At 47.2% G+C, this 27,559-nt stretch overlaps 1 protein-coding gene across 1 annotated transcript; it reads left to right on the forward strand.

The window, feature by feature from the left end:
• Positions 1 to 5,481: 5,481 nt before the first annotated feature.
• On the forward strand, positions 5,482 to 25,584 carry NRSN1 (neurensin 1). The gene is made up of 5 exons (XM_046006747.1): positions 5,482 to 5,645; positions 7,443 to 7,517; positions 14,622 to 14,705; positions 15,087 to 15,284; positions 23,972 to 25,584. The coding sequence occupies exons 4-5, from the start codon at positions 15,096 to 15,098 to the stop codon at positions 24,368 to 24,370; spliced, it is 588 nt and encodes a 195-aa protein (XP_045862703.1). The 5' UTR covers positions 5,482 to 5,645; positions 7,443 to 7,517; positions 14,622 to 14,705; positions 15,087 to 15,095; the 3' UTR covers positions 24,371 to 25,584.
• Positions 25,585 to 27,559: the final 1,975 nt, after the last annotated feature.

Raw genomic sequence — 27,559 nt, forward strand, 5'->3', positions numbered from 1 at the left:
TCCCAGTTAACAAAGGTTTAGAATGAAGGGGATCAACACTTTTCTTCCATCCACCAGGCCACAGTGAGTTGCATAGCCATGACCCACCAAGAAGGGAACTGAATGGGTTTTAGCCTTTTGAGAAATAACCTACTTACAAAGTAAGGTCCTACTTACAAAGCCATCTTCTACATATCATAGCCACAAACTGCTATGTTTGACCTCTCTCTCTACTACCTACCTACCTATTAGTTTCTGTCTCAAATAATAACCTCATCCTTGACCTTGAAACCAGAGTAATGGTGAATTCTCTGCGGGGACCACAAAACAGACCTGAAATCAATCCCCATATTTACAACCTTCAATCCTTGTGTTTGAGATGTATCTCTCTCTCTCTCTCTCTCTCTCAATCTCATACACACACACACACACACACACACACACACACACACACTCCAGCCCGTTCTCACATCATACCAACTGGTTCTACAACATTTTCCCTCCAAACATTAGCCTTGACTTGAGAACAAATCTTGACACTCCTGTCTCCACTTCCATGAAGAACTAAAACCTCAGAAGGCAGCTACCATCATGACCACCAAACATTAATTCGTGTTCCAACATGTGCCAGGAACAAGAATTAGAAATACTTCAGAAGCTTCAAGTCTAATTGGGGGAGGTAGAGAAGAAACAGAACGAAAAAGGTAGTAACACTGAATGAAACTGTTGGCTCCTAGAGCTACAGGGCATCACGCTGGGCATTTTTTCCAGTCCCATCTCTGGATTTCCTCCCTGCAGTCACGAGTTTTAAAATTTCACTTGTATTTCAAAACCCAGGTCATTGGACACACTTTTTTAAAGTCTTTCAAAGCCTCAAATCTAAGATGTACTTCATTTATCCCCAAATCAGAAGTGATTTCTCAATTCTTTCAACTCCCACAGCAGCTTATCTGTTTCTCTCCTGGGATGCTTGTATCATAATTATTTATATACATGATTTATTTCCAGGGCCAGATTAGATTAGAAACCTCTGGAGGACAGAATCTATGTATCTATAAATCTCAATATAACCTAGCACAAGGGGCTGGGGAGGGAGGGAAATGGGGAAATGTCAGTCAAAAGTCAAAAACTTCCAGTGGGAAGATGAGTAAGTTCTAGGATCCGAAGGATAGCATGATACTTAGAGTCAGTAATAATGTATTACATTGTGTACATATACTGAAAGTTGCTGAGAGTAGAACTTAAATGTTCTCACCAGAAAAGGGAATGGTAATTACGGGAGGAGATGGAAGTATTAAGCAATGTTCTGGGGGTAATCATTTTGCAAGATATAAGTGTATAAATCAGTGTGTTGTGTACCTTAAACTCATACCATATTGCATGTGTCAATTATATCTCAATAAAGCTCTGGGAGGGAACACAGTAAAAAAAAAAAAAAAAAAAAAAACCAAATAAACAAACAAAAACCAGCATGGAAATACACTGCTGAGATCTGGGGGCAGCTTTCCATATTCTAAACCTCTGTTTTTGCCCAGCCCTATGATATTCCTTCTCCATCCCTAAAATCAATCTGTTATAAGAAAGGATCTAATTGACTTTTCCACTAATCACCAAAGTAGCAGCTAATATATTTTTGCCCTCCAAAGATAAACTTATCAAAGAAACTATTTCAAATACCAAATATTCTCTTGTACCTATTAGTTTACAAGATCCACAAAAGTTTTAGTGTTACTTATTGCTGGGGGGAAAGGAAGGCAGAAGAGCAAATATACTTGGGTAGAGACCAGGCCTGGGATGCCCTCCAATCACCCGCTCCACCTGAGCAAGGCCAAGACCATGCTTGCCCACTGTGCCTTCAGTCCATATGAATCTGCAAAACAAAAATTCCTGCAAAGGAAGCTGGGCCTCAGAACTGGGCTACACAGGATTTCTCAGCTACGGCGTTTCAGAAAATGTGAAATTGGATCTTGATCATTGGGAACCTGCCATCATCATTAAACAGAGAAAAGCAGACAGACATCTGTTCTGTCCGGGAACACAGACAGCATACTAATCACAAGCTACTGCCTGGTAAGGAACACTGTGGCCTCAGTCAGGGACAGGCTGCAGTCACCCTGGGAGCAAAGGAGGCCACCACCCAAGCGTCCTGCCTCTCATCAGTGAGTGAACGAATTATGTGGACCCCATTCTCCATCACTGTCCCCTCCTTCCCTTTGAGGTCCTGGATTCCAGGGACACATCTGAGAAGTGAAACTGTAGGCTGAATCTTGTGCTTTTCATTCCCTAAGCCCGTCATAATACTCTCCTCTCCTCCTTCTGTCCCAGTCTCATCCCCCTGGCAAGACTCATCCCCAGATCCTCGTTCTTCATCCACTGATTTATTCGTCTACCAAACATGAGTACTTACTTTATACAAAGTGATGTGCTAGTCCTTGTGCGAGATTCAAAGTGGATTGTGGGTAGATCCTTCTTTCACGATGTTTACAAGCCTGGAAAGCAAATAAGTACATAAATAATGCCAATAGAAGGCCAAAAAAAAAAAAAAAAGTGGCAGTAGCATAAGACAGATAAGACAGGATGCTATGTGTGTTCGAAATAAAGAGCAATGACCTCTATTCAAACATGTCAAATAAGGCTTCATTGAAAAGGTGGTGGTCACATTTGTACTTGAAGAATGAGCAGGACTTGGAGTCATAGATATGCAGGAAGAAGCACAAAGAACCAGCAAAGGAAATAAAGAAAGAACATGCAAGCTGTGTTTACAGAATACCGAATACATTCAGAGTGATGAGAAATGAACTTAGAAAGGAATCATGAAATATCTACATAGGCAGATTAAAGCCTAATCATAGCATCCCTTCTGGGAAAAAACTTGAGCATCGACAACCTCACCTGACGCACTCTCTCTGCGACTTTCCATAACACTTCTGTCTTCATCTCACCTTCTGAGCTCTGATTGGCACTCATTCCATAAATGTGTGTTGAATAATGAATTAACAAGACCTTCGCTGGTAAATGTTTTTATGTAACATAACCCAGGGAAATTGCGTAGTATGTTCTAAGTGAAAACTTAGTTGCTTCAAAATGATCATCTTTGTTCCCTAATGTTTGCAAAACTAATAAATAAAACCTATGGACTTGAGAAAGGCAAGATAACAGTGGTAACTCACATTTAAGGGCATCTTGAGATGTGTAAATCATCTTACTCTATCTCAAGTTACTTCAGACTGAGAAGGACCCAAAGGCAGACATGCTAGAGAACCTGGAAGAACTGGGTTGCCCCTGAGCTCCTGGACAGGCGCATCCCCAACCCCCAGGTCCCAGGTCCCATGCTACCTCATCAGGAACATCCACCCAGAGGCCAGAGATAGCATACATCTGGTGAAAGAAGAAATGAAGCAAATGGAGAATGTTTGGGAAACTGAGAAGACTTGAGACTCCCAGCTGAAATTCTTTATCAGCTCCCAAAACATTCAGCTAAGGGGTACCTGGGTGGCTCCACTGGCTGGGCGACTGCCTTCGGCTCACGTCATGATCCTGGTGTCCCAGGATCAAGTCACACATCAGGTTCCCTGCTCAGTGGGGAGTCTGCTTCTCCCTCTGACCTCTCCCCTCTCATGCTCTCTCTCTCTCTCTCAAATAAATAAAATCTTAAAAAAAAAAAAAAAACCATTCTGCTAAATCATCACCACCACCATTATCATCATCATCGTGATAATTTACTGAGTACTTCCTATGTATCCGGCATTGTGATAAATGCTTTACAAATAGAATTTCATTTAATACCCCTAACTACCATATGAAGCAATATTACTATAACCATTTTATAGATGAGGAGAATGAGATATACAGTGGTGAAGCCAGCGGACCAGTTTTAACAGCAGGAGTCAGCAGAACCAGGATGAAAACTCGGGTCTGTCCAATTCCAAGCCCTATTCAGACTACCTGTCTGCACGTCTAATGGATGATGGATTCTTCATGCACTGTCCGGGGAGTCCAGGACACTTAGCAGAAACCAACACGGTAGGCAACTGGCAGTCACCTTGACAGAACCGTGACAGGGCTCCTGGATTTTCTGCATGTGCACTGACTCTTACTGACTTTCAAGGATGGAAAACACAGCAGACATGTCACAACCTAAGAATAAATAAATGTTCACCAGATCCACTCACTGAATATAAGAAAACGGAGCTAACAAGCAACATGTCAAAACTCCTTAAAGAAGTACTTTTCGAAGACTGGGAAGGACCTACACGTTTCAACAGTATTGAAAAGTAGTGTAGAAACTTGGGGCAAGAGCTGAGAACCAGAAGAACGGAGAGCACACAGTCATCCCTGTGGTTCCGCCCCCTCGAAATATTTGCTCAGTATTTGCCTTGATGTGCCCCCCCCCACCTTTAATGAAAATAGAGTTGCTTGTGTTTTTTTTTTCCAGGCAAGATATCATTTATATGCTCAAGCCTGTCCGGGAGATACATCTACAGATTCCAGCCCTCCTCTCCCACGTAGTAACAGTGTGACCTGTGACAAGTCATCATGAGCCGTTGTCACTGTGGGTGCAAGCCACTTCTCTCTATACCTCGGCCTCCTCATCTGTAAAATTGGGATAATAAAGAACACCCCCCACACACAGAGCTGATGTGAGGGTTTAATATGCTTATAATTAGTAGATACGGAAGGTGCCTAAAGCAGTGTCTGCCCCGCACACAGTAAGCACCAGGTAAACTGAGGTGTTCTAATTCTCTGTGCAGAACGACTGGGCAGATACTATTTTTGCGGTCATTTCCATTAAATCCCACTTACCAGGGGTCTGCAGAGTCTCCCGAAGCAGGAGTCACTGTATTTACATGTTAACCTGCCCACACCTACACACATTTTTCTGAGATTTTCACAGGTAATTTCTAGTGTGTTCTTGCTTTCACGCATCAGTGTGTGTTTTTTTCTTGAACAACGTCCCTGAATTCACGCTCTTCGTCGTCCTTCCATCTCGCCCATGGGGAGTCCCTGACGTTGGGACCTCAAAGTGCTCAGCGGTGCCAAAGCGGGAAGGTTCTTTCAGCAGGGCCGCACTCCACCTGCCCGGCGGAGCTCGTCTCCTCGCGTGTCGCATCAAAGGCAAAACTTAGGGTCCAGAGAGGCCTCTGCATACCCCCAAATGTACCCCGAGTGGGGCGGTGGTGCAAAAAGCTCAGCTCAGGTCGGCATGCCTTCTCCACTTAGGTACCACGTGGTGCACCTGCTGGGCAGGCACCGTGCTGGGCCGCACAAGACACCAGGACTGCAGGAGGCCAGAGCTGGCGCCGCCGCTCCCCCAGGCCACAGCAGCCGCCGCCACACAGACGACCAGCCTCCTCCTCCAGCTGCCCCCCCGCCCCGCACCCCCGCCGGCGCGGCCGGGCGGGGACCGGGTCGGCGCAGGCGCCCGGCGGGGCCCCGCCCACGCGCCGCCCGAGCGCGCCCCGCGGACGCACGTGGCCCTTCCGGCGGCCGCCGCAGCTGCGCGGGCCTCGGGCGCGCGGGCCGCCCAGCTGTCAATCACGCGCGGGCTGAGCTCCGCACGGCGGGAGCGGCGGCGGCGGCGGCGGCGGCGGCGATGGGACCCCGGCGAGAGATCTGCGGCTAGCTGGCTGCACTTGCTCCACGGGTCAGGGGATCGGAGGGGGCAGGTAAAGCCTGGGGGAGCCCAGGGCAGGTTTTCTGTGCTGCATTTGTCTCTCCCCACTTCTCCCTCTCCTCCCTTCCTCTCTCCTGCTTCTCCCCTCACGCACACAAATTCCCGTTCTGTTTGTCTGTGTCTGTCACACATACACAATCACACACACACACAAGCACACACACACGCACACCCTTACTCATTCACGTTTATTATAGGTGCACGAATCTCTACAAAGATCATGCATATTAAAATCCGGGAACACATCCAAATTACGGGTAGCCAACTCCATGCTTTGGTGATTTGTGGCTTGTGTTACGTAAGAACTGGGGAGGTATACAGGGAAAACTTAAGAGTTTCTCTCCCGGGAAACAAGAAAAGTTATGTATTAGGTAAGAGTCAGATGTACGTATTGGAAGTTTGCAAAGCTGGTTTGATTTGTTTTCCAAGCTGAATTTACCCCACCCCCCACCCCCCACTTGCCCTCCCCATTCCTTTGCCATATTCAAAGATATGTGAGGAATTGGATATAATCTCAGGACCTACTTCTTTGTGTTGTTAGAAAGAGGCGTTGGGTGGGGGTCAGAGCTGATGACCTCAAAGAAAACACAGCTGCAGTTAAACAGCTGGTGTTGACTTAATTGGTTCCTGGCTCTGAAGCAGAAATATTTTCAGCACGCTGGAGAGATCCCGGGCTCCAGACCAAGCCAGCCTTCGGCGAAGGGCAAGTGGGGAGTCATTTCCTTCAGAGAAAAGAGGCAAAAAGACAGACAAAAAGAAGAGACATTTAATTGAGAGAGAGGCACGGGTGGGGACCAGGGGGGCTGGTGAAGACCACTTGTTTTCTTTCACTTATCCAGATCCAGGATCCTAATATAATTTGCTCCCCCCACCTCCCGCCAAATCTGTTCACATACCACCTACAAAATAAAATTTTAGGGCAAAGAAATGAGTCTTGAAGAAGGTTTTACTATGGCTCATAGAGGCTGAAACTGGAAAATACAGGAAACAATCTGTCAAGCCTCAACTAGACTTGCTCACCTCACGTCTTTGAGGTTCTCTTCCAAATGGAACTGCTCCTCAGCAAGAATTTTTAGTGACTTCTTGAAAAATATTGCCCAGCTATTGTTTTACTTCACATGACTAGAGTAATGTAGGGCGCCAGTATCTCGATAGCCAGCCCTGGCGTTTTAATTAAATCTTCCACGGGCACCTGCTTTTCTTAGGCAGACGGAAAGTAAAATGATCATGATAGGAAGAAATGGATGTAGGAGTAAAAAAATCAACCCAATGAGTAAATCATCTAGATAACCTTAATAAGTCTAAAATGCATGTAAACAGATCGAAAATACCATGGCTATAAGATTAATTTACTTTACAGTATGATGGAACAGGCACCAGAGAGATCAATTCTGGAGTATGTAGGGAGCAAATAAAGTTTTTATTTAGAATTTTTAAAATACAGGTGTATTAGTCTAGTTGTATTACTGACTATGCAGAATATAATTATATCAAAATAAGAATAGTGTTTGCATAATATGTTATAGTTTACAAAGCCCATTTATGTTGTCTCATTTACCCTACAAAGTCTCCCGAGAGCCCATTTAAAAGTTATGAAATATGTATACTTCTGTTAAGAACAAATATCCCCCTGCTCTTCAGCAGGAAGTCCTTTGCCAATGGTTTTTGTCAACATTAAAGTGACTCTTTACAGGTCGTAAGAATGGCTTATGAAATTCAGATTTTTATCTATATCACATTCTGCAGAGTTTTGGTTTTTGTTCGTTTTTTTTTTTTTTTTCTTAAATAGGTTTGAAGGACGATGTGCCGTTAAAAAGAATGGCCAAAGACTAAACAAGGAGAAGAGGAAGAGGAAGCTTCAAAGGTAAGATTCCATCCTTGTCACAAGCAAATTCATAAGCACCTTGTGGTTTGCACGTAGATAAAGAAGCGGTTTTAAGAGAATATGAGTTCTTTTTCTCTTCTCATTTTGATTTTGGACTTTGTATACCTTACTTTAAAAAACACCTTGAAGGAGTAATCAGGTCATTGCCTATCATTCCTCCTTTTTTAAAAATTATAAAAGTGGGGGCACCTGGGCGGCCCAGTTGGTTAAGCGGCCGACGCTTGGTTTTAGCTCAGGTCATGATCTCAGGGTGGCGACATCGAGTCCTGCGTTCAGCTCCAGGCACGATGTGGAGTCTGCTTGAGAGTCTCTCTCCTTCTCTCTCTGCCCTCCAACTCGTGCTCTCTCTCCCTCTCTCAATCTCTCTCTCTAAAACAAACAAATCTTCAAAAATAATTATGAGAGTGGCTGCGTACCTACTGACTTAGATGGCGTTAAAAAGCTCAAAGTGCAGAGCCGCAATCTCTACCACGGCTCCAAGGAAATAAAATACCTCTGCGATGATCTTCTGGTAGAAACACATTTTCAAGTTTTAAGGTCATGCTTGTACAATTCTAGAATACCTGATTTAAAAATGAAAGAGCTCTTAGCCTGCTTTCCTGCCTTCCTGCATCCACGCAGAGACTGAGCCCTTTTAGCAAATTGACCTTTTGGTTTGGTGTTGGATAAATGGTCTGAAGCAGCTTTGTGCCTCTGCCCTGCGGCCCTGGCTCTGTGAAAAAGTGGTTCTAATGGGGACTTCACTCTCATTATCTCCGAAGGATTTTATGGGAGCAAAAAGCAGTATGAAAAGATTGAGTGATATTTCAAAGAGAATAAATAGAACAGGGCCTGGGCCTGGCCTCACAACTGACTCACCCAGGGAGCCATGGGAAAGCACTAATCTTTTTTGTGCCTCAATTTTCTGCCTCTCTACCCTCAAGGAGACCATGAAGGCAAATAATATAGAGTCTTTGATGTTCTTGGAGTTTCGAGAGGCATGAAGACTTATTTCTGTTTTCATGGCTAAGAATTTTTTTTTAAGTAAGATGAAAAAGTAATTGCCTTTATTTGACTGAGAGTCGAGTTTCCAACAAATTGGTACGATCCCATATTGGTACATGTAGTGATCTTAATAGTACCTGTATGGGTTTACTTGCTGAAAGAGGAATTGTTCATGGAGAAAGGGAGGAAAAACAAAATAAGATGAAATCAGAGAGGGAGACAGACCCTAAGAGACTCTTAATCATAGGAAACAAACTGCAGGTTGCTGGGTTGGGGGGGAATGGGGGGCGGGCATTAAGGAGGGCATGGTGAAATGAGCACGGGGGGTCATACGAAACTGATGAATCACTAAATCCTACCCTAAAACTAAAAGTACACCTGTGTTAACTAAACCGAATTTAAAGAAAATGTTTTGTTTTTTTTTTTTAAAGAGGAATTGTTTAAGGGATTCTCAGCATTTTCACTCCCTCCAGCTATGAATATCTGAGGTTTTGGATTTAGTTGTTTTTTTGTCTTTTGTGTTTTTGTTTTGTTTTTTTTTAAGATTTTATTTATTTATTTGACAGAGAGAGATCATGAGTAGGCAGAGAGGCAGGCGGAGGTTGGGGGGGGAAGCAGGCTCCCTGCTGAGCAAAGAGTCAGATGTAGGACGCGATCCCAGGACCCTGAGATCATGACCTGAGCCAAAGGCAGAGGTTTAACCCACTGAACCACCTAGGCGCCCTGTTTTCTTGGTTTTTTGTTTTGTTTTGTTTTGTTCTGTTTGTTTTTTAAGATTTATTTATACTTGGGAGAGTATGTGCACAAGTTGGGGGAAGGAGCAGAGAGAAAATCTCAGGCACATTCCTCGCTAAGTGTGGAGGCTGAAATGGGGCTGATCTCATGACCCCGAGGTCATGATCTGAGCCAAAACCAAGAGTCAGACGTTCAACCGAACGAGCCATGCCGGTGCCCCAGCAAATATCTGGTTTTGGTGCCCGTTTTGTCGCCCTTCTTGCTTCAGCAGCATTTCTCTTCCTAATCTAAGTGTCCACTGAGAGCAGATTGTGCCCTCCTCAGCTTTATTATCTCACACAATCTGGCCCATCATTAGTGCTGTAAATACAAGGAAGGAAGGGAGGAATGAAAAAGGAAGGACGATCAGACCATCATCCACACCCACCCAGGGACACTTTTGTGCCAAGAAGTTTCAAAGTGCTTGTCCCGAGGACAGAAAGAGCCCGCCCTCAGGAAGCTCACAGTCCCTCACGTACATAGTCTTTTGGACCATGAACAAATACAGCACGTAGGGAGCATCAGGTGGTAACCAGCCCCATACAAAGAAACAGGTTTGGACAAGAGAAAGAGAGGGATAGAGGACTGGCATTGAACACTCTGATTGTAGAAGCCACTCGAGAGAGTTTGGGAGGGCGCTGAGGTATGACACTGTCCTCCTGTGGGTCTCTGGAACATGGCAGGTGCTGGGCTGCCAAGACCGGAGGAGCCAGGTAAATGTATCACCACGAAAGGAATCGAGATAGATACCACAGATTATAAAAAGAAGAAAACCATGCCGAGATCCTCACTAATTAGCACCTAGAATGTCCTTTGAGGAGAGCAAAAATAACTCCCTCTTCATAGATGACCAAAGAGCCAGATGCTCATGTTGCTCGTGCTCCATCATGATGCCCATGCTGGCAGCAAGGACAGAAAGTCAAACAGGAACCAGGTAAGGTGTTCATAAAAGGAGTACTCACGTAAGCCCATTTAGGTACAGTGCTGGAAAACACTTTCATTCCACCGCCCTCCACCCGTTCATGCACTTCCTGGGATGGTAAGCCTTCCCCAGGACCCATCCCCTAATGAGAGTCACAGACAGAACATTACTGCTTCCCCAGCTGCTCCTCTGGCTGTAGTTATTCCAATACGAAAGCCAGATTTCTCAGGAGACCTTGCTCACTGAGTAAAGGCTGAGCCAAGATGAAAAGCCTCTGCACATACCTTCCCGTTCTTCTCGGCCCTCGTTTGTTTTATAATAATCGCCCAGCTTTTAAAAGGGACTTTATGAAATGACATCGAGTCTCCTCTTGATGATAACTGGAGGCGTCAATCAACCAAGCAGATTCTAAACAAATGTAACATTTTCTCGGTTGGGACAAAAAGTTACTGGCTTCACTAGGAGGAACTATAACTCTGTTGTGTTTTTGTAGGTGCAAAATTCTCGTTATAACCTGGTACGTTTTTAAATTCCTTTCTAGTGATCATTCTCCTCTAAGAATGAATCCAGGAAGTTATGTATCTGGAAAGATGTATGGAACCTCTGAGGTCCCCACGGGATACAGGCATAACTCATTGTAGTGCATTTCACTTTACTGTGCATCACAGATAATGTGTTTTTTTACAAATTGAAGGTCTGTGGCGACCGCGAGTCAAACGAGTCTATCAAGCACCATTTTTCCAACAGCATTTGTTCACTTCGTGTCTCGGGGTCACATTTTAGTAATTCCTACAGTATTTCAGACTTTTTCATTATTGCTCTGTTTGTTTCAGCGATCTATGATCAGGGATCTTTGATGTTACTATTGGGATGGTTTAGCGCATCCGGGAACTCTGCCCATATGAGACAGCAAACATAATCGATAAATGTTGCATGTGTTCTAACTGCTCCATCAACCAGCTGTTCCTCTGTCTCTCTCCCTCTCCTTGCCCCCCACACCATTCCCTGAGACACAGCAGTATTGGAATTAGGACAATCAATACCTCTACAGTGGCCAATAGGAGTTCAAGTGAAAGGAAGAATGAGTTGATATGGCAAACTTCGTTGTTGTCCTATTTTAAGAAATTGCCCCTGCCTCCCCACCTTTAAGTAACCATCCCCTGATCAGTCAGCAGCCTCGACACTGAGGTAGAGACCCTCCACTAGCAAAAAGATTATGGCTCGCTGCAAGGTCAGATATTAGTTAGCATTTTCTAACAATGACTTATTTTTTAATTAATATATAATGCTATTATACCCTTAGTAGACTACAGTATAGTGTAAAAATAATATTGATATGCACTGGGAAACCAAAACAAGTCATTTGACTTGTTCTATATGATATTTGCTATATTGTGGGGGTTTGGAACCAAACCTGCCATGTCTGAGATACCCTTATACTATTTAGGAACATACACAATCCTGAAGTAAGTTGTGAAGCAAATACTACACAACCATTTAATCCACTTAATACCAAGTAATTGACCTACCTAGTCACATATATGCTCTCGTAAACCAAAACTTTCATATACGATAATGATAAGGAATTAGGGACAATCTGACAAAAATGAGAGATGGGAAATCAGTAAACCCAGTTTTTTATCCAACAAAAATAATGGATTCATTCTGTAAACTCATGGCCAGAGACGCTTGGAAAACTATCTCTGGAAGGAATTCAAGGTTCTCTGGCCCCACTGTCTTATTTTAAGGATGATGAAACCATAGGCCTGGTTGGTGAATGAGCTTACCTGCAATGTCACGACCAATACGTTGTAGATCAGGAACTAGGATTAGAACCCATTCTCTGGGGGCGCCTGGGTGGCTCAGTGGTTAAAGCTGCTGCCTTCGGCTCAGGTCATGATCTCAGGGTCCTGGGATCGAGTCCCGCATCAGGCTCTCTGCTCAGCAGCAAGCCTGCTTCCCTCTCTCTCTGCCTGCCTCTCTGCCTACTTGTGATCTCTCTCTCTGTCAAATAAGTAAATAAAAAATCTGAAAAAAAAAAAAAAAAAAAAAAAGAACCCATTCTCTGCCCTGTGTGGTTAGCACAACGCAGGCCGTGTTCTTGTGTTTTGTATGCCTGGAGAAGAAAGTAAGGCTCTTTGGGATTCTTTTTCTAGCACAGATCTAGCATCACTAAAAAATCTGTTCTGACTTAGGGTTACAGCTTTTCATTCCTCAGGCTCAAAAACATTTCTTTAGGACACTTCCCATCGCTTTTATGATTTGACCTGTATTTTGTTGAACGAAGTTGGACTCCTGAGTCCCAACCTATAATGCAGAAGCACTCGACCCCATGTGCCAGAATCTAACCGTGTGGGGAGGGTCTACACTGTGTCACACGGCCAGCTCCGCATCGAGCTCTACCCCGAACAAGAGGGACTTCAGCAGCGAAGACAACTCCTGTCATTGCTCTGAGGAATTTCTTTGTGCCCCCGTCCTATTTTTGCCCTTTCTCCATGTTCAACAGGACACCTGGAAATACGTGTCTGGACGACTTGGTCTGATGATGCAAGTACGTGATTCAGGCCATACTCCTGCTTTCTGCATTGTTGGCTTTCATCTGCTCCCTGACTCAGGGGGTCACCTTTTAGCAGATGACTTTTTGATGCCTCAGTGTCTTCAATGACAAAGCAGAATTCGTAAAGCATGAGTCCCTTCTTGATCAAAAGTTTTTTCTTTTATCGACATTTACTTCCTTTTTTAAAATTTAGATTCAATTAGCCAACCATAGAGTTAGTTTCAGATGTTTTGTTCAGTGATTCATCAGTAGCATCTGATACCCAGTGCCCCTTGATCTAAATTTTATTAAAATGTCTCATCTAAGAAGCGCCTTTAAAATTATTCTACTTGTGGGGGCGCCTGGGTGGCTCAGTTGGTGAAGCATCTGCCTTCAGCTCAGGTCATGATCCCAGGTCCTGGGATCGAGTCCAGAATCGGGCTCCCTGCTCAGCGGGAAGCCTGCTTCTCCCTCTCCTTCTACTCCTCCCCCTGCTTGTTCTCTCTCTCTCCCTCTAATGAATAAATTAAAAATCTTTAAAAATATTATTCTATGTAGACCCTTATTAATCCTCTTCATCATAAGGCATAAATTAAAGGCACTGAAGAGATCATCCTAACACTTAAAATATGGAAACTAGGTTAACAAACGAATTTGATCCATCACAATTTGCTGCTCCAGTCGGGCAAAGTACATTCTAAAATCTTTATATTTTATGAAATAATATCCTTCTGAAATGTTTAAAAGTTAAAAAAAAAAGAAGAAGAAGAAGAAGCTTTTGGATTGTCTCTCATGCTCCCTCTTCCTGGGTCATCGCTCCTGGCAGGGAGGAAGGCCCTAAACGTAATACGGACCAACAGTAAAAAAGAGGAGAGTATTGGTCACCATCAATGGAACCAATCTGCCTCATTTTTCTAAGATCTGGGCCATACATTTTTTCCTGCATTTGACAAGATTTTCTAACCAGAATGCCTTTTTGGCTATGTGCACCCATTACAAGATAATTTAATGGATTCACTTTGTGCCCGTGGGACAGGACAAGGCTAACTCTCTGGGGCTTCAGCTTTGATTTTACCTCCTGAATTCTATCCAGCCAGACTCAGGGTCCGCGCAGGGGCACTTGCTGGCAGCTTGGGTTAACTTTTTCCTTGTAGATAAACATCACAACATGGTTTCTGGATAAGGATTTGGAAATCTACGTCGCTCCTTGTTTTTGTCACCAGGAGACCATGTCCACACAGGGAAAACCATCTGGAGGATAACTGGAAAATCTAAAAAAAAAAAAAAAAGTATTTCACATTTCCAGCTACATATCATATGTATCTGCTTATGTGAAGATACGAAAACCAAACACCAGAGAATTACTAAAAATTTCCTTACCAAAATTGCTGTCCCTTAGCAATTCCTTTTTTTTTTTTTAAACATGGATTAATAACCAAATGCTTCTCTCTAAGGGTACTAATTAGGTGAAATCAAGTAGAAATTTCCATCTTAAGAAGATTGAGTCCCAAACAACCCACCCAGAACATAGTTCCATTTAACAATCCTCTGGCCACTTGTGTATAGTAGACACTTCCTGCAACATGACGACGGTCTGTGTCTACCCTCTCCATTATGCTCTATCATGCCGTATGGACAGATGTGTCCACAAATAATGACTGAAATATTTAGGGTTAGAGTCAGTGAGGTGTAAAGTATTGCCTGAGCCATTTGTGATTAATAAACCATGACACGTACGTTGCTCAGCAGCCTTCAAACCCAGATTCCGTACAACGTGACAATTAGCTAAAATGTGAGAGCAAGATCCATGAGATCTGAGAGGAAAACTGCCAACTGCTGAGGGGTAACACCCTGTATTTTCCACCAGGGAACGTGGCAAAGCATCCAAGAGGACAATCCAAGACAAATTCCATCTGTAGCACGTGAGAGGACCTGTCTAATTCTCTAACATGTAAGTGTAAAGACTACTGGTTTCTAAGAGATTAAAGATTTCTTGTGAAGACAATGAAAATCTCGGCTTCTCTGTCGCTGTTTTTCATGTGCTTCATGCTTCCCTTTTTGCATAATTTAAGTGAGCTGTGCCATTATGTCTCCTTTCATTTATGGAGAACCAGTGTCTAGTCATCGAGTGTCTGGGGGTAATTTTGCATTGAGTCGAAAAGCAGAGCAGCTTATAAGAAAGGCGGGTCTTTAAAAATGTCTTTTCTCTTAAGAAAAGAGCACTGTTCAAATAGACTAACATGACTCAGTCCAGTTCTCACCCTTAATATGCCTTTTAATCCAGAAGCCAGAGCATGGGGCTGACTGATACCTGGGGATGTTGTCATTCCAGCTGGGAAGGATGAGTTCTTGCAGCAACATCTGTGGGTCCAAGCAGGTGCAGGCAGCTACCGAGGGCGGGTACCAGCGCTATGGAGTCCGGTCCTATCTGCATCAGTTCTATGAGGACTGCACCACCTCGATCTGGGAGTATGAGGATGATTTCCAGATCCAGAGATCACCTAATAGGTGGAGCTCAGCATTCTGGAAGGTAAGTAAAGAACACGTGTATAAGGCAAGAGATGGAAATGTTATCGGCTGTGGTGAATCCTGTAGCTGTGAAGAGCTGAGGGTTCCGGTCTTCTCTGTGTGCCTCCGTCTTGATGATCCTAAGGGCAGTCTTCTTCCCTTAGGAAAGGAGAACATAAACCTCGAGCTGAAGAAAGCCCCTGAACGCAGGACAGTGGTTGATTTGCAGGTTAAACGCCATCATTAATTATTGGTTATGGTTAAATGCCATCATTAATTATTATTATTATTTTTTTTAAGATTTTATTTTATCTATTTTGACAGAGAGAGAGAGAGATCACAAGTAGGCAGAGAGGCAGGCAGAGAGAGAAGGAAGCAGGCTCCCCGCTGAGCAGAGAGCCCGATGTTGGGCTCGATCCCAGGACCCTGGAATCATAACCTGAGCTGAAGGAAGAGGCTTTAACTCACTGAGCCACCCAGGCGCCCCAATTATTATTTTTGATACTGATATTGATGGGCCACTGAATTCTCCAGCTGGGAAGCCACCCATAGGCAAAATCAGATAAGCCCTCCCCCCAATAGGCTTAGTAAGCATCATTTGACAAATTGCAACAATTATTAAAGAGAAATTACCGGGTATTGAGAGATAGTTAAGGCTGAGGCATAGTACAATGGTCAGCATGCGGTTTCTACCTCTACCAGCCGTGATCAGGGACTCTGAGCTTGAGCTTCTCCACAGCACCTCATCAGACAGCGTACTCAGTCTTTCAGCGTACAATTAGGAGCTCCTACTCTGTGCTGAGAAGCTGCAATGTGCTAGACATTGAAGTGATGAAAAGGAAAAGCCCTTTCCCTCTTGGAACCTGTAACCAATCATGGGAAACATACCAAAAACGAATAAATCACATACTAGGAGGTCAGGTGGTGACAAGCGCCATCCGGACAAGAGGGTAGGGAGTGATGGACCCGGGCTGTGGCGTAGGGTGTTCATAGACAGTCTTTCAGAGGAGACGCCATTGGAGCAAGTGCCAGGACGAGCTGAGGGACAGGACTGTTAGATGACCTGGCCAAACGTCCTTCTGGGCTGGGAAGAAAGCTCTGAAACGGGAACCGATTTTGTGTGCTTGAAAAGTAGCAAGAGTTCCAGTCTGGCTGGAGTGGAAGGACGGGGGCGGGTAGGACAGGTGGTGGATCCAGAAAAGTAACGGGACAGAGATGATTTGTGTAGCCCCTTGTCGGTGAGCATGAGGATGCTGGATTTTACCTGAAGAGGTATGGGAAGCCATTTTGAGCAGACAAGTGACATGAACAGACTCCTATTTTAACAGGATCATACTGACCACAGCATGGAAAGTAGATTATAGGAGCACAGGGATCGAGGCAGCCAGATTATTTACGAGGCTCTGAAAGCGCCCAGGCAAGAGGTGATGTTGGCTTGGACTAGGGTGGTGTTGGTAGAGATGGTGGGAAGTAGTCTGATTCGGCATAAAGTTTGACGATCACGTAGTGAGAACGTGCCGACAAGGTAGACATGGGAGAGAGCAGAGTCGGCACGCCTCCAAGGCCTGCAGTCTGAGCTATTTACTGAATGATGTTACAGTTTTCCGGGACGGGGAACCCTGGGAGAGCAGTAGCAATGGTGAGGAACCAAGAGTCCGAGTCTGGCTGTGCCATGCTGGAGATGTGAGTGGGGATCTCTAGCGGCGATTCGCATAATGCTTGTGAGCGTGGAGTCCGTCCTCAGATTACACGGCTTCAAACCTCAGCCCTTCCATTTCACAGCCTGTACCTTTGGGCAAGTTAACTGACCATAGAGAGCCCAGTGGTGATGCTTATCATGCCTACCAGGTAAAGTTTTAAGAATTAAGTAAGATGTTTCATATGCGTTCAGGGATTCAGTGTATCAGTCCCTACTATCAGAGGTCCAATGAAACACTGGATCCTGAAGTGGAAAGAAAATTTGAAATCTAGTTAATAAATAAAGTACTGGGCAACACAGTCATTAACAGGGATGAGCCGAGACCCCCGTTAATTCGATATCTTACAAATGTTAGGTACTCTGCATTAAAATTGGTTGGCTCAGCATCCTTGCCCTGTAGAAATGTCATCTCTGATGAATCCTCACCGGCCTGGACCGATGAAATACGCAGCCAAGCTTGGCACATCTTGTATTTACCCAGTGAAGTGGGTGGTTGCTTTCCCATGTGTCAAAAAAACAAATATTTGCCTGACAGATCTGTCGTGCCAAGAGCCTGAAATGCCAGTATCGTACAGAATACTGAAAGCATTCACATGGTTCCAAGGCACGACCAGGATGAGATGTGAGAAGCTATAAATCCATCAAAACAGACTCAGGTATGGATTTCAAATAAAGAACTCACCATTAATGATCAACCCGGGATTCAGACTTTGGAATTTGGTCTTCTATCTGACATAAGCAAGGTTCAAAAGTACTTGTTCCCCATTATGCTGAACCTACTCCAGAGACTAAAAACGGGCAAAAGTCCGTGGGCTCATAGAGATTATATTCCAGCAAAATCCAAATCCTGGACTCAGATCCTAATCACAAAACAAAAGGCTAACATTCAGAAGCTTAGAGTCAACCTGAATCACGTAAGAACTCACTTAGAGACCCGTCCTCTACCGGGGGAGGACACTAACCATTCTTCCGTTTCCTTCTAGGAAGGACAAGGGAATCCATTCCAGTGGGTTTTATGAAATGTTTCCTATCAGTACAGAGAAAGGCAATGATTGTACCCATGTTTCTAATTATGATTCTTTTTTCTGATTTTGTTTCTTTCATTTCAAACCACTGTATGTGGTTCAAGTTATGGGCTTCCCCTTGCCTCCTTCCCAATAAAGCGGTGCTAAGGGATTGTTGGTCTCTCGCTGGAGGCTAGGACATAGCCACTGAGCCAGCTTCAGAGCTGTGGGCAGCTTAGAGAGGCTTGATGAGGATGGAGATTGGACTCTGATGAGCTTGAGTTAGGATCTCTGCCCTGCCACGTGCATCTGGAGAGCCGGTAGCTCACGGTGCTAGTTGTTCTTTCTCTCTGCAAGTGATTCTGTGTCCACTGTGTGCACGGTCACGTGGGAGGCTCTGGTTGTGAATAAGATGTGGTTGTTCACCTGTTAATTAGATACAGCCTTGACCTAAAAGAGCTGGCAAAGAAGGCAGGCATGTCTGCAGACAGCTACAATCCAGCACGATAAACACTACCCTCAAAGGAGTCCCAGACTTACCGGGAGCGCGGGGATTGGGGGCAGGGAGGGTCTGAGGCAGCCTGGGGAAACAGTGGCTCCACAGAGAGATCCCCTGGGAAGAGGAGACATTGGAGGAGAGGGGGCAAGAGATGAATGGGGAAAGGTACACAAGACCGGGATCACAGAAGACTTTGAAAGGCTTTGAAATCGGTACTTTTCTGGAACCTTCTAGCTTGAGTCCAGCAAGAGGGCAAGAAAATAAATGTAGGCTTTCTCAGGGAGGTTGTCTCATAGGTGTACACACACACCCAGGATTACACACACTCTCTGGACCCTGGGTTCTACCCCCGGCTGCCTCGGCCCCACCTCCTTTATCCTAGTTCCTGCAACTCCTGGCACGTGCAAAGTCCCTGTGACGTGATCCTCTGACCCCCTGCCTCCTGCTGCACTGCCCATGAATCAGGCTAGCTGGGGTGGGCCTTTTCTTCTTAGTCTTGCTCTCGACCTTGACAAGAGCTGCTCCCGCCTGTTTGTGCGACAAATCACCTCAGTAAGGCAGCTATGAACTAAAGGAGCGAAACTTTTACCCCATCCATGCTCTCCTCACTCAGAGTCGCCCTCTTTCCTACCTTCTCCTCACCCATACTAGAAACCTCTCAAACGGTGTCCCCAGCCATGTGCAGGCACAAGATAAGACAGCCTCCTCCAAGCCTCTCTTAACGGGGAGCGACTCGGGCTCCTCTCTTTTCTGTCCTGATGTCTCAGTTCCCCCGCTGAGCTAAGTCAGAGTTTGAGTATCTGTCTTAGATTTTCTTCAAAGTGAAGCTAGAGGTTGCCGAGTTGGTTTCATACTAGGAATGAGAGGAGCTCCGTGAATGGGTGGATGGCAGGAACACAGAGAAAGTGGGAAGGAAGGAAGGGAGGAAGAAAGGAAAGAAGGAAGAAAGGGGTACCATTTTGACTATTTGGGGTTTGAGGAGCCTTTGGGACATTTTTGTACAGATCTTACTACTGGCTGTCAGAAGTCCGGGGCGAGAGCCCAGGAAGGAAATCCAGGCTGGAGATGGGAGCTTGGAAGTCACTGGCATGTAGACGGGAGTTGGAACTACAGCTGCACGGGCAACCCTAGAGAGATCTTGAACAAGAGATGTGAGTCAAGGGGGAACCCTGGGGAACACCAGTAATTTGAGAACATCTGGCAAAACAGGTTGAGAGTGCCTTGTTAAAGACGCAGATATAGAAACAGGAAAGAGCCGTGTCAGGGACAACAGTTTTTAAGAAGAAAGCACTTAACATCACCGGCCGCAGAATATTCGAATGAGGTCACACTAGACTGGACAATTAGGAGGGCTTTCGTGCCCTTGGAGAAACCAGTTTCAGTAACACTGTGGGACTCGGCTTGAATATCAAGGATTGAATGAGTTCAAGCCGTAGCTAGAGAGACACAGGGCTCCAGAATAGCTTTTGAAGATGGGGACGGTTGGCTGTCTTCCCACGCTGGAGGGACTGATCCTCCATCAGGTGGGAGACCAAGGCCGGGGTACCAGGTATCATGCCTGAGGGGTGCATGGGCCTGGATCCCAGCTGGACATCGATGGTTGCTCCACAAAGCTCAGTGTCCCTACAAGCAGGTCAGGCCAGGTGAGTTCCATCTGCTGTCATTGCTGGCAAGGGACAGCCCTCAGAGCCCAGGTCCTGCTCAGGAGAGGGCAGGGTGGCCCTCAGGGCCGATGACAAAGACGCATCCCGCTTCCGTCCTGCTGCTGCTTCCCCTGCGTGTTACCCCGAAGCCAGCCGGCTCCTTTCACCTTCAGCTCCCTCAGCTCCCCACCGTCCTTCCCCCCACGCTGGCTCTCACTCCCAGCAGTCATTACAATGCCCTCTGCAGGACAGCCACCCAGCTCCTCCTGGCAGTCCTGCTTTTTTGGAGCAAACGGAGGTGTGTTCCGACCTCGTCGGCTCACGCAGAGATGATGACGGGGATGCTGGTCTGAGTCACAGCCTGCATCAGCAGGGTTTCTGGAATCTGGGTTCTCCTCCCTGTCCAAGCCCCCTTTCCAGCAGCAGGTGCTGGATTCTCACACATCGTCCCCACAACCAAGACGCCATCAGAAGTCACCGTCCTTGCTGCGGCCTGTAAGGTACGTCCCAGCGGAGGCATCCTTCTCTCTTGGCATTGGGCCGGCCCAACCACCAGCCATCCCAGGGGCTCTGCCAGGCCCCAGGGGGCCCTCTCACCGTGGGGTCCCAGCTCTCTGCATGGACCCACACCGGGCTGTCTGAGCTCCTAGACCCTTAAGGACCCCTGTGTTGCATTTTTTCAAACTCTGTTTAATAGAGCCCCCTTTCTCTTAGACCAAGGACCACTTCAACTTAGACCATTCTTACGGCTCTGTATGGCATCACTCCCCAAATCTTCATTCCTTTCCATTCTCCAATATGGTACCAGGTTAGGCTGATGCATCCCAGCATCCCGTCTTGCCTCCGTCCCGTGCTCAGTGGAGACGACATCCTTCAGCTCCCACGCGTGCCCCTCCACTCGCGTCCTCCCGTACCCTCCCAGACATATTGTCGCCGTGTTCTGGGTCCTCTCTGGACACCGGGCTCGGGGCACCTCTTTAGACTTGCGTGGAGGGCTCCTTCTGGACCCTGGCAGTCGGCCGTCCGCCATCACCCTTCCCTCCAGAGACGGCTGCCCCCCTCAGGTTCCCCCATTCAACAAGGGAGAAGGCTCGGGAGGCCAGCCCCTTTCCAGTTCTCGGAGCGAGTGGGAGTTCTGCCATCTGCAAGGCACCGTTTGCCTTGTCGCTTCCGAGGGTTCCAAGAGCGGGTTTTCCTCTCTACATCGTGGCTCAGCCGAGGAGCAGGCTGCTCCCGGATCGGTCACCTGGCTCGGCCGGCAGCAGTCTGGCAGTCAAGTTCGTCGGTTAGAATGTTTACGGAGTGTGAGGCGGGAACGAGAGATGCGGAGAGCAGGGCAGGACTAGCAGACGCGGGCGCTGGCCTCCGTCGCGCTTCAGAACCTCAGAACCGACGGTAGCTACGTTACAGTCGTTGGCTTTTGAAAACGAGCGCCAGTCCCTGAGGAAGGGGACTCAGTGACTCAGGAAGCATGTCAGCGTGGATAGTAACGTTCATTCAGCTCGCGCATTCAGAATCTTCCAGCGTGACTCATTTTTTTTAAGTTAACAAATCATGGTTAGGCTTTGAGGGTGAATTTGCCACTATTTTCGGAAAATTAGGGGAAGCCATCCAAAACGTGATTTTTTACAGCCCAACTTTTCCTATGGTACTTGAGTCTCATGTAGAAAAGTTTCTGTTCTTTTCAGTAGACTTTATATTGACTGGGTTTTTTTTCAGTTTCTGTATAATATTACGTAACGGAAATCTGTCCCTCCATGGTGACTAAAACTCTGTGGTAATTAAAAAACAAAACTCTGTGGTAGTTTAGCACATAAGTAACTGGTGAAGTGCCATGGGAGAATACGAGGGGAGCGTGAGGCTTGGCGATCACACCTACCTCGGTTAGAGCCTGGTCATGCCGCCTGCTGGCCACAGGACCCTGAACCATGCTTCTCCCATCCCACTCGCCTCCATCTCCTCCAGGTGAAATGGAGATAAAAACACCTCCTTGGGGGACCTGGGTGGCTCAGTGGGTTCAGCCTCTGCCTTCGGCTCAGGTCATGATCTCAGGGTCCTGGGATTGAGCCCCGCATCGGGCTCTCTGCTCCGCGGGGAGCCTGCTTCCCCTCTCTCTCTGCCTCTCTGCCTACTTGTGATCTCTGTCAAATAAATTTAAAAAATCTTAAAAAAAAAACAAAAAACCTCCTTTTCAGAAGAAACTGCAGAGGATCAAGGGAAGAAAACATAGCGAACCCTATGCCTAGGTCGTGAGCGAGAACTCCGTAATACCAGCTCTCTGATGGACTTGGGAACACGTTTTCCTCCTATTATCCCAATCTTTATTAGTGCATTACCCTAAAACTTAATAAATAAATTAAATAAACACGCTTTAAATTCAAAGCTCAAGATAGAGAGGTGCTGTGCATTTGGTTTTTTCCCAACATTGTTATGCTCACGAAAAGCAATTAGGGACAGGAGGAAATGTATTTAAATGTATTTAGAAAATAAATAACTATGTTAGCTCAGATCGTTCTGGTGCTGTTGCTGGTGTAGCATCATTTCACAAGAGGCGTGTTTCGAGATAGACGTAGTGACAGCTACGTGTTACAGTGGATGGCTTCGCCAGGCACCGGGCTCTGTTTTCGAGCTTGGCCTCCCTTGGTCCTCTCCACCACTCCAGTTATCGCTTAGCCTTTTATAAAAGGGGGAATGAACGATGAAAGTGTTTAAGCAACTTTCCTTCTGTGACTGAAGTACCCGTTGGCAGTTCCGGAAGCCGCGCCCGAGTCTGTCCGTTCCAATCCACCGCAGGGTGGACAGCCCCCTCCCGCTTCGGCGTGTTACCCTGTCTCCGAACTGAGCTCATGCAGTTTCTCTGCCACTTGCTCGCCAACGTCCATCCTTGGGCCAGTGACCCGCCCTCCTTGAGGTAACATTTCCTGACCTGTAAACTAGCAATTATGGTTCCCTCCTAGCACCTTGGGGGAAGAGGTGGGTACTTAGCGGATTGCCCGTGTCCTGCACCCACATCACCGGGAACACACAGCAGGTTGGACAAGCTGAGCTGATCCCTCGTCGTAGGGAGAGAGGTGACACAGAGAGGCCACAGGGTGTCCTGGGGAATTTCAGTAAGAGTGTGAGGAAGGATGCGTTACGGGACATGGGCTTTAGGCGGGCAAAGGGTCTGTGGGAGCTGGAGTTGGCTCTCGATCGTCACGGCCCATTCTGTGATCGGACAATAAATAAATGATAAATCTGACCCACAGGGAGGGACAGACCAGGGTAAGATCGAAGCTGTCCTGGGTAAAGAAGCAGCCATGATTTGTATTACTGGGGGGCGGAGGGAAGGAGACTGTGGATGGTTGGTGCTTGGCACAATGACCCTGTTTGTCATCTGTGCTTAGACAGAATGATGAAATGGACTTGTTTCGTGTCCCTCCGTGATGGGCGCAGAGCAAGCCTGTCTGACACAGATGTTCTGTGTCACAGGTTATATCCATAGAGGGACACTGCAGCCTCCCTGTGAGCTCCAGGCCAGCTTCTCAGAACACCAGGGCCTGGTGGAGAGGGCAGGGCTCTTCCCGGGAGCAAGACTGCTTCACTTTTGCTCACAGACTCAAGGGGACAACTCAGACCGAAGCTGATGAGGCTGCTGCAAAGCGTTTTGCTTTGAGAAAGCTCAAAGGAAACCATCAAGGCAGTGCTGGCTTGTCTGGTTGGCATTAAAATTAGAAAGGGCCTTTTACCTTCTGTTATTGTTAGGAAATGGTATAGGATTCTCACGTCAAATTTGGGGTGCAGAAGCCAGGTCCTGCTCTGGGGAGCTCAGGAGAGCCCAGGCACTGAGCTCACCCCGTCCTGCCTCCCTGTGTCTTTCCCCAGGTCGGACTCATCTCCGGCACGGTCTTCGTGGTTCTCGGACTGACTGTCCTGGCAGTGGGCTTTCTGGTGCCCCCCAAAATCGAAGCGTTTGGCGAAGCCGACTTCATGGTGGTGGACACGCAGGCCATGCAATTTAACGGGGCCCTCGATGCGTGCAAGCTGGCCGGGGCCATTCTCTTCTGCCTCGGGGGCATGTCCATGGCAGGGTGCCTGCTGACGTCCGTGTTCGTGAAAAGCTACTCCAAAGAGGAAAAGCTTCTTCAGCAGAAGTTTAAAGAGCGCATCGCCGACATCAAAGCCCACAGCCAGCCCGTTACAAAAGCCCCGGGCCCGGGGGAAACAAAGATTCCCGTCACTCTGTCCAGGGTGCAGAATGTCCAGCCTATTTCGGCAACCTGAGACACCTCCCACCCCAGTCCCCCCTCTCTGATTACATGCCGTGTTAACAAGGAGCGGGGCCAGGTTTGGAGATGATGGGGCTTGGGCATTGGCTGGCCCCAGCCCGGGGCTTGGCTGCAGGCAGTGTGGTGCGGGAGCTCACGTCGGCTCGGTTTGGGGTCTTGGGAGGAGGTGACGTCCCTGGAGACCTGTGCATGGCCACCACGCTGCTTCAGGAGGCTCAGGTGCCCATGGGGCGCCCTCGGGAGCTCCCCTCTCAAATATCGTGACTGTCTGTCATTCCCCCGCATTACTGGAGAGCGCCCAGCAGTTTAGACCGGATGACCAGTGGCTAACGTGGTGTGTTTTATTTCCTAATGTCGGTTTCCTGATTTTTCTTGTGTGGTGCTGCTTCTGTTCCTGTCTCACTACGTGTAAGATATTGTCATGTGTGTTCATAGAAAAGTCGAGTTCCTTGATATTGACCCAAACGTTCGTCTTCTAACTATCTTCACATGAGGTTGCTGAGAATGGGTACAAATTTATCAGAGTTCTCCGCCAATCTTTTTTTTGGTTTGGTTTGGTTCTCTCCAGTGTTTTCACTTGAAAAGCTAACATTGCCAACTTTAGAAACTTGGGGAAGAAATGAACTTTAGGAGTTTCTATGCAGCCTCCGAGAGCCGGGGAATGAGAAGCTACGAACCCCTCGCCATGTGACCTTGGGGGTTTGTTTAACCTCCCCTGGCCTCAGTGTCCCCATTGAAATGACAGAGATCCTGGACTATGGTGTCTGAGATTCCTCCTTTGCCGCGTGTCATCGTGTTTCCCAGGGGCCGTGTCTGCGATGTCCCTGGGGCTCTCACCTCGGTGGGACTCTTTGAGATCTGGACTCCCAGAAAAATCTCCGAATCAGCAGCTACTCACGTTCCAATATCCAGCCCCAGCAGTTTATACAGTGCTGTCGTGTTTTTATAGAGACTAAAGTAAGCCATCCTCAAATAAGAAACCCGTGAGTAGATACTACCTTAAAAAGGGTTTTCTTCCTCAAATAAGATGTTTGATTCTCCAGCAAGATACTCATCTCACCCCTATGCACTTTTACTTAATCTGTGGACTTAAACTGGACTGAGGAGAACATGACCTTGGTCTCCTCTCAGAAATCGTGCCACCTTCGAGTTCCGTCTCTCTCCTCTTTCCTCCCTCACTGGATAAATAAAATATGTGCCCAAACAGAACGTAAGTTGCCGTGTCATTCCTTCAGTGCGACCGTTTTCTCTCCAAGGAACGAGTCTCCATCCTGAGGCCAGGCGGGCGAGCTCTCGGGTTTCCCTGGCGAAATGGAAGAACAGAGCAAGCAATTAGCCCTTTCGGTGTGCGCCATTACGCACGGTCCAGCGGGGACCATGGGGCCCATCGGCACCCCCAACAGGGATCAGGGACCAGGTAGGGGATAAATCATCCCAGCTTCCTCGGGTTCTCACCTTGCCGTGGACGTAGCACTTTATTTTATTTATTTTATTTAATTTTATTTTTGACATAGCATTTTAATTGTACCCTTTGAAGCCTTGTGTAAGCCCCAAGCGTCTGTTGAAGGCAAGATCACTGGAAGTGTCCCATGCTTGCTTCTGCGTTGTGTACCAAGGAGTCTTGGAGGACAGGACTTGGCTTTTAAAAGCCCCCAGAATGAAAATTAAGGGCGGCGGGGCTTGGGAATCTTTAGGTACAGGCATGATTGCAGCCATAAAAAAGCAGCTCTGTTCCCCCCAAAGACCTAAAGGGAACCAAACCGGAGAGAAGCTGAGTCTGAAAAAGCAATTCAGCATGTCCCGTCTGGTCCGTCCTGCCCAGGCTTTGTGAGAGCAGGAGCTGGTGAGGGCCGTCCCGGCGCCCTTGGGAGGGATGTAGGAAAGCAGAGGAGTAGGAAGACGTGGTTTGTTCTTTGGAGAGGGCGGACCACGTGTACTCACAGGGAGAAGCCGGGGAGGACTTCGTAAAGCCGGAGTGGGCAGACACGGTGGTATGGCGGCAGAACGGCCCTAGAGCCTTGGGCTCATTCTGCCTGTTTCGGGGGTGAGGAGGGTGATGGGGGAGGGGAGCCAGTCCCTCCCCCCTGCTACTGAATTCCCACAGGTGCGCCGGGCAGACTGCTCACAATGCCACTGGAGATCACACGGGAATGGCGCGGAGTGGGTCCCAGCCCCCGATGGCACGGCCCAGCCACATCATCACGGGTCCCGCACGTGCTTGGAGCAGCAGTGGGGGACCCCTGCTGCCTCCCGGGACAAGCCCCCGCGTCTTCGGGTTAGGAAGCTTACCCCGAGATCTTTCCAAAATCTGCCTTTCTAAACCTTCCACGCATTGGACCAAATCCTATCATTCAGAGTTACCTGCAAGCTAACCCCGCTTATACTCACCTCCCCTCTCCCAATCCTCCCGATTGGGAAGATTTCCATGCGACCATTTCCTGTCCCCTCCCGCATGGTCTTCTGCAGGGAGACACATCTGTGTGCTCCTACTGTCCCTACTTCGGCTGTGCCACCTACGAAATGCGGTCCCTACCCGTTTTCAAGTGTGAATCGGTTTTAGACCCCCTGACTTACTGTGTGCACAGCACCTCAAGCCCAAGAACTGAGGACACGGCCTCCCGGGATCTGAGCTGGCTCCTTCCCAGACTTACTCTGATGCTCACTCCAGACCCCTGCATCCCACCCACACATCACTGCTCTCCTCCTTCAGTGAGCCTTCTCTCACAGGGCTTATCCTCCCGGCTGTAACCACCTGCCCCTGCACTGGTGATCGGACCCGTCATTCAAGGCCCCATCAGGAAATAACAGCAATAATCAGGGACCTAAAATGCACTGAGGGGAAATCAGCCTTTTCCTGGACACAGCCGGCATTGTGTGTAAACACTTATCTGTCTCTGTTATAATTGGTTTACACACCTGTTTCTTTCATTAGCGGCTGGACTATTAGCGGTTGGGTGCAGCGACCACATCTTAATGAGGACAAACCCTCAAAAGTGCGTATGGAAAAGCTGTGTGCTGCTATGACATGGGCATTTAAAACAACTATTGCAGATTTACTTAGAGCCAGGCATGAGAGAAGCAAAGAGATGATTGGTAGAGGCACTAAAATTTCTGCTCTAACGAGAGTGTGTGTGTGTGTATGTGTGTGTGTGTGTGTGTAGGGGATCTCGTGGACAGAACTAAG

This window comes from Meles meles, chromosome 5, assembly GCF_922984935.1.
Source record: "Meles meles chromosome 5, mMelMel3.1 paternal haplotype, whole genome shotgun sequence".
Taxonomy (NCBI): domain Eukaryota; kingdom Metazoa; phylum Chordata; class Mammalia; order Carnivora; family Mustelidae; genus Meles; species Meles meles.

Excerpts from the sequence above, each read along its gene's own strand:
- NRSN1 (XM_046006747.1), top strand. The coding sequence starts at position 15,096 with ATGAGTTCTTGCAGCAACATCTGTGGGTCCAAGCAGGTGCAGGCAGCT. Across the intron at positions 15,285-23,971 it reads GGAGCTCAGCATTCTGGAAG|GTCGGACTCATCTCCGGCAC; the intron begins GTAAGTAAAGAA and ends GTCTTTCCCCAG.